Source organism: Mustela nigripes, chromosome 9 (genome assembly GCF_022355385.1).
Source record: "Mustela nigripes isolate SB6536 chromosome 9, MUSNIG.SB6536, whole genome shotgun sequence".
Classification (NCBI taxonomy): domain Eukaryota; kingdom Metazoa; phylum Chordata; class Mammalia; order Carnivora; family Mustelidae; genus Mustela; species Mustela nigripes.
Window position 1 is genome coordinate 476,646 of NC_081565.1, and position 6,153 is coordinate 482,798.

The following is a 6,153-nucleotide window of genomic DNA, read 5'->3' on the forward strand; positions in this document are numbered from 1 at the left end:
CCCCGCCCCCGGCCCCGCCCCCAGCTCGCTCTCGGGACCCGCTGCGCCTCAAGCACTGCCCGCACCTCGGGGCCCTCGGGGAGCCCCGGCTGAAGCGGAGGCTGCCCGGCTCGGCGGCGGCAGGCGGCCGTCACGCGGGGCGGGCTCTGCGGGCAGCCTCACTGCCCGGGCGCCCGCTGGAGCGGCTCGTCGCTCCGGCGCTTCTCGGCTCCCTACGTCGGGGACAGAGGTGCGCGCTCTGCGACCGTCCTCCCCGCCCGCCTCACCCCCTGTCCGCATCCGGCCTGACCCCTTTTGCGGCCCCTTCCACGCGTGCGGCCCTGCTCAGAGCCCTGCTCGGGGTGCTGTCCCCGGAGCCTTTTCTCCGTCCTGTCCCCTCCCTCACGCCCACCCAGCGAGAAAAGACGGGCTGGCTTAAGGCCGTCGCGGGCGGGACGCGCTGGGCGCAGAAGCGAAGGTGCCCGGTGCCCCTGGAAGCCGCCCCGGCCCGCTGACCCCTCCACTGCTGCGGGGACAGCGGGTGCTCGGCCGCTTCGGCCTCTGTCAAGAGAAAGCAAGCCGCTCTTCCCGCGGCGTCTGTCCCCATGGCCTGCCAGGGGCCACCACACTCCCAGAGCCAGCGGCCACCCTCTGGAGATGCTGTCACACGGCTGGGTGGGGGCCACCGCCCGGCCCGCTCCCCAGGCCCCGCCCTGCACTGTTCTGTGACCTGGGCCGATCCGGGGACCTGAGGGGCTGCGGACCCCACCCGCGGGGACTTCCCCACGAGCTGTTGGTTGCAGTACAGATGGTTTGGAGAAGGCTCCAACGCAGCATGTTTCCGGGAGTGCTGGGGGTGTCCTCTTGATCCCCCTCCCTTGGTGTCAGCCACACGGAGAGCCCAGGGTGGGGGCCCACAGGCAAGCCGTGAGTCCTTCTGACCCCACCGGCCTCTCTCTGCTGACTCGGACCCTCCCCAGACCTTCTCCCAATGGCCTCCCACCTCTTCTGCCCCTAAGCTTCCTTGGGGTGAAAGTGTGGTCAGTAGGGGTAGTGGGGCGTCTGAGGCCAGAGGGAGCATATCAGTCAATATGGCCCCGCCTGTGACAGTAACAAGACAATGGGACCCAGAGGGAGAGGCCTAAAGGGGCACCTGGGCCTTCTGCCCCCAGACAGCACCCCCAGGGCCCCCAGCTGTTTCCTTGCCTTGGAGGCCAGCTCCCTGCACAAGTGTGGCGCGAGCTCACCTCCCAGGCCTTCAGCTTGAACCGCAGGCCCAGCTGTGTGTAGTCGATGGCGGTGTTACCCCTGAGCTGAGCCAAGGCCAGCCGGAAGTCAGTCAGGGCCTCCTGGAACCTGCAGGCAGTGGGGGGTGGGCGGGGGCCTCAGCGGCTGTAGGGAAAGGGCCAAGCCCTGCCCCAGCCTGTCCCCCCACCCCCTCCAGCTCCATGGACACCTGCTAGGGGGCAGTGGTGGCCACCCAGATCCTAGCACATAGTAGGCACTCAAGTCCCAACCAGCCGGTCAAGGAATCCATCAAGAGACGTGACTGTGGGAGGTGGAGAGGGCACCATGTCTGAGGTGTGAGATGACACCAGCTCTGATCCAGCTCTGCCTTCTGGAAACTGACTCCCTGCCTAGAGTCCCTGTTCACACCCCAGACCCTCTTCAGCCCTGGTTGTGCAGAGAGCCCTGGGCACTTCCCTCCTGCTTCTCAGGACTCCCGTTCCCTGCGGGCCTCCCTCTGCAGAGACCTGCCGGAAGCTCCTCAGCCCCCGCTGGACTCCCCATCTCCCGCAAGCAGGGACCCCCAGAGTAGGCCTGCTGGGCATGGAGCCATCTGTGGGGCTTGTCCTGGGGGCTGGGTGGGGGAGGGGCAAGATGAGCTTGTCCCACAGAATGTTTCCTTCTCTGGGAAGGACCACAGTGCAGAGCCCAGGCAAGCACTGAGGATCCCAACCACCTCTGTGTCCTGGGACACACCCTTCCTGCAGCCCTGCTCTCGGGTTCCCCGTTTGCAGAATGGGTCACACCATCCCTCCTACAGCAAAAAATAAATGGTGAGGAACAGAGGAAGGGACGCCTATGAAAGCGCTCAGAGCCTCAGCACAGAGACAAGCCTTCTCATGTGGCCCTGCCCGTGTCCTGCTCCAGCACGAGCACAGTGCCCTCTCCAGGCTTCCCTGGGGCTGCAGAGGAGGGGGTTGGCAAGAAGAGGTGACCCGTGGGGAGAGAGGGGGAGGAGGAGCCTAAGAATGGACTTTGCAGAGAAAAAGGACCGTCGGAGAAGAAACAAGGCGCCCCTGTGCTCACCGCTCCAGCTGGAAGTTGGCCACTCCTCGCTGGAAAAAGCCAACAGCCATGTAGGCGTCCTTGGTCACCGCTTGGTCAAGTGCCTGGGGATAGAAATGCCCATAGATTGCCAAGGTCTGCAATTCTATCACTCCTGTGTCACAGACATAGTCCAGGCAGATAACCAGTGGCCGGGGGCCAAGGAATTCCATGGCCCCCAGACAGCCAGCGGCAGACAGAAGTTTCCTGCCCTTGTCCTGGGGCCCCCAGAGCTTGTGCCTGGGCACCTGCATCACCATTCAGTCTGCCTTGGTGTCACGACCAGAATGAGCCTGATTCCCCGAAGTGCAAAGAGCACAGTGAGCTGTTGTCCCAAAGCAACCTGTCTGCCATGAGGACGAGGCGAAATGGCAGCACATTAATGTTACCTCTGGGGCACAGATTACGTTAAGATTTTTGCCTTTTTAAAATCTTACTTCTGATCGTTTATACAGAATGACACACTTCTTATCTATTACAATCAGAAAGATGGGTGCCTGGGGGGGTTGAGCTGTTTAAGCATCTGCTTTCGGGTCAGGTCATGTTCCTGGGGTCCTGGGATCGAGCCCCGTCAGGCTCAGTGGGGAGTGGGCTTCTCCCTCTTCCTCTGTCTCTTCCCCCCTGCTCATGTTCTCTATCAAATAAATAAATAAATAAATAAAATTTTAAGATTTTATTTATTTATTTGACAGAGATCACAAGCAGGCAGAGAGGCAGGCAGAGAGAGAGAGAGGAGGAAGCAGGCTCCCCGCCAAGCGGAGAGCCCGATGCAGGACTCGATCCCAGGACCCTGGGATCATGACCTGAGCTGAAGGCAGAGGCTTTAACCCACTGAGCCACCCAGGTGCCCCAATAAATACAATCTTTTAAAAAGTATTAGAAGAAGAACACAAAAGTCTTAGTATGTGTGTGAAGTACAGTTTTTCCCTAAACTTCATTCAAACGCAGTCGGTCGACCATCAGTTAAACACGGGTAACAGGAGGGGCACCACAGTCTTACAAATCTGGGAAAACGGGTGGGTTCCTACAGAGCTGGGATTGACCTAAGGTTGAAAGTACACGCGGAGGCACTGATATGGAGGGCCACTCAGTGCCAGAGAGACCCATTTGTTTGCTACTCTACCACACAGAGCAGCCAAGTCAAGGTCACATAGGGTTCCTACCCACAGACTGCGGCCCTGGCTACACCCCGCTCACCCTGCCCTGCTCCTCAGAGAGTTTTATTAATTGTAGCCGTTCCACCTACTTTTAGAAATCTCCATATTTCTGGCTAATGTGCCCATGCTATTACTTAATTTTGTTGATTTTGAACAGTCTTCCCTCTTCTCTTAGGGTCAAGGATTTAATACCATATTCTTCTGCTCACCACCTCTGTCCCCTCTCTAGTTAAATCACAGTTTATAGGGGCGCCTGGGTGGCTCAGTGGGGTAAAGCCTCTGCCTTCGGCTCAGGTCATGATTGCAGGGTCCTGGGATCGAGCTCCGCATGGGGCTCTCTGCTCAGCGGGGAGCCTGCTTCCTCCTCTCTCTCTCTGCCTGCCTCTCTGCCTGCTTGTGATCTCTCTCTGTGAAATAAATAAATAAAATCTTGTTTAAAAAAATCACAGTTTATGAATAAGTGAAAAATGGATTGACCTTATATTTACTATTGGCTGAGCTACCTGGTGTCTGGTGACCGTACTCCCTTTCTTGGATAACACTTTCAAACTTAAATTGTTGGGGTGCCTGGGTGGCTCAGTGGGTTAAAGCCTCTGCCTGCTTCGCCCTCTCTCTCTCTGCCTGCCTCTCTGCCTGCTTGTGGTCTCTGTCTGTCAAATAAATAAAATCTTAAAAAAAATAAAACTTAAATTGTTGCTGAGAACTGTAGATTCACATGCAGACGCAAGAAAGGACAGAGGAGCTCCCAGGTACCCTTTACCTAGTATCCCCCACCCCCACTCCTGTGGTCAAGTTTTGCAAGATGCTGATGTCGATGCTCTCCCACAACATCTAATTCTCCTTGCATTTGTGTCATTTTCCAGGTAGCTGCCTGATTGCCTCAGACACTGCCGGATCCTGGTTCCTTCTGTTGGAGGCATTTGGGGACCGGGGAGATAAGCCGGGGCTACTGCATTTTTGTATGCACCTGGGGAATGTACATCACTTTAAAGAACACGAAGTGTTTGAAGGGAAGAGAGTGGTTCTGTCCTGCCCTCTCAGCAGAGGAGCTGTGTGTTCACGCCCACGTGCACTCTTGAACTCCTGGTTCTATTTTGGGGAAGAGACTGGGAAAAAGGTGAGTACTTAGATCTGGGGTCTGGGTACCAGCCAGAGAGACCTCATCTCCTTCCCATTGCCACAGGTGTCTGATGAAGTCCCCATTCCAAACTCTACACCCTGGGAGGCAGCAAGCCCCTTGCAAGCAGGACCCAGCCTCCAGCGGATCTCTAGGTATCAGCACGATGAGCGCCTGAGCCAGCAGCACCCCAGTCCTTCCCCATGACCACAGAGTCTGGCACAGGGTCACCATCTGGAGGAGACGGCGAGGGAGGCCGCCCCCCCATCATGCCCGAGTTCAGGGTGAGGTCCCCCGACTGCACAGCTCCTACCTGCCTTCGGTGTCCACTGAGGCAGAACACGGCGGGGTGGGGCATCCCCAGATGTCAGGAAGAAGGGTCCCAGGGCCCACCCCTGCGGCTGGGTCTAGGGCACGGTAAGTAAGGTTCCCCAGAGCCACTCCCCAAGGGGTGGGGTCTCTTCGACCAAGCCCGGGGGCCGGGCTGTCAGCCCCTGGCTCACCCGCAGTGCGGCCTCCGGGTCCCCGGCCAGCAGGTGCACGCAGCCCACGTTGAAGCACATCCTGGCGGGCGGCTCCGGGTCACCCGAGAAGAGGCGGAGGGCGCAGCCCCAGTCCCCGCGCGCCACAGCCTGCACGCCCCGGTGCCAGTCGCGCACCAGGTCTCCCCGAGAGGGCATGGCGGCGCGGACACCCGCCGGACCGTGTCTGCTTCCGGGCCGGAGCGCGGCCGGCGAGGCCGACGGCGGTGCGGGTCCCCTGAGGGGCCCGGCGGGACCACCGGGGGCCGAGGGCCCGGAGACCCGCGTGGGGATGTGGGCCCCCCGCCCCTCGGAGGCCGGCAAGGGGTCCCGACCGAGGGGGCGCTCGGTTGGAGCGCGCGGACTCCGCGAGCCGCAGGTACGCCCCGCCTCCTGCCGCCCCACGGCGCCCCCTGGCGGCGGAGCGATCCCGCCCCCGAGCCGACTCCGCCCCCGAACCGACTCCGCCCCGCCCGTAGGCCACGCCCCCGGGGGCCGCCCCCGCGACGTCCGGACCCGCCCCTTCCCCCGCTTCCGCCGCGCGCCACGGGACTTCCGCCGGGAGCTGCGGGAGGTGGCCTTTCCCCGTCGCGCCGCGCCTCGGGCCGTGCGGGTCTCGGGGCGTCGGGGGAGGCCGGCCGGGCCCGCCGTTGCCGCTGCTGCCGAGGCCGGGCCAGGGTTCCGGGCGGACCCCGCGGGCTCAGGTGAGCGACTGCCGGGGCTCGGGCCGCGGGGGGCTGGCGCGGGGCCCCCGGGACGCCGGCGGGCAGGGCAGGGCGAGGCCGGCAGGACTGTGGGCGCCCGGTGCGGGCTGTGCCCTGCAGCCGCGGTGGCCCCGAGGACCTCCCGCCGCGAGAGCGTGGAAGCTCCGAGAGCCGCGTGCCCGAGCCTCCCTGGAGGTCCGAGTGACCGGGGCCTCCGCCTTCGCCGCTGACACCCCGCGTGCGTGTCCTGCCGGTGCGGGCCAGGCCCCGGCCCCGCTGACACCCCGCGTGCGTGTCCTGCCGGTGCGGGCCAGGCCCCGGCCCCGCTGACACCCCGCGTGCGT

The 6,153-nt window shown here is 62.2% G+C and overlaps 2 protein-coding genes across 9 annotated transcripts in view; one reads left to right on the forward strand and one right to left on the reverse strand.

Moving 5' to 3' along the window:
• Positions 1-5,528, reverse strand: part of NOXA1 (NADPH oxidase activator 1) — a 12,966-nt gene extending 7,438 nt beyond the window's left edge. For 4 of the 7 annotated variants that reach the window (XM_059410189.1, XM_059410187.1, XM_059410184.1 and 1 more), the window contains exons 1-3: positions 5,088-5,528; positions 2,293-2,375; positions 1,227-1,335 (exon numbers count right to left, since the gene is read on the reverse strand). In XM_059410189.1, coding sequence (XP_059266172.1) covers positions 1,227-1,335; positions 2,293-2,375; positions 5,088-5,264 — 369 coding nt within the window. In that variant the 5' untranslated portion in view covers positions 5,265-5,528. The remainder of the gene's footprint in view (positions 1-1,226; positions 1,336-2,292; positions 2,376-5,087) is intronic. The other 3 variants (XM_059410188.1, XM_059410185.1, XM_059410183.1) reach the window with 1 other exon arrangement.
• A 113-nt stretch (positions 5,529-5,641) lies between these two features.
• The window catches only part of EXD3 (exonuclease 3'-5' domain containing 3), a 78,835-nt gene continuing 78,323 nt past the window's right edge, over positions 5,642-6,153 (forward strand). For both annotated transcript variants that reach the window (XM_059410198.1, XM_059410200.1), the window contains exon 1: positions 5,642-5,809. The gene's annotated coding sequence lies outside the window, so the exon portion shown is untranslated. The remainder of the gene's footprint in view (positions 5,810-6,153) is intronic.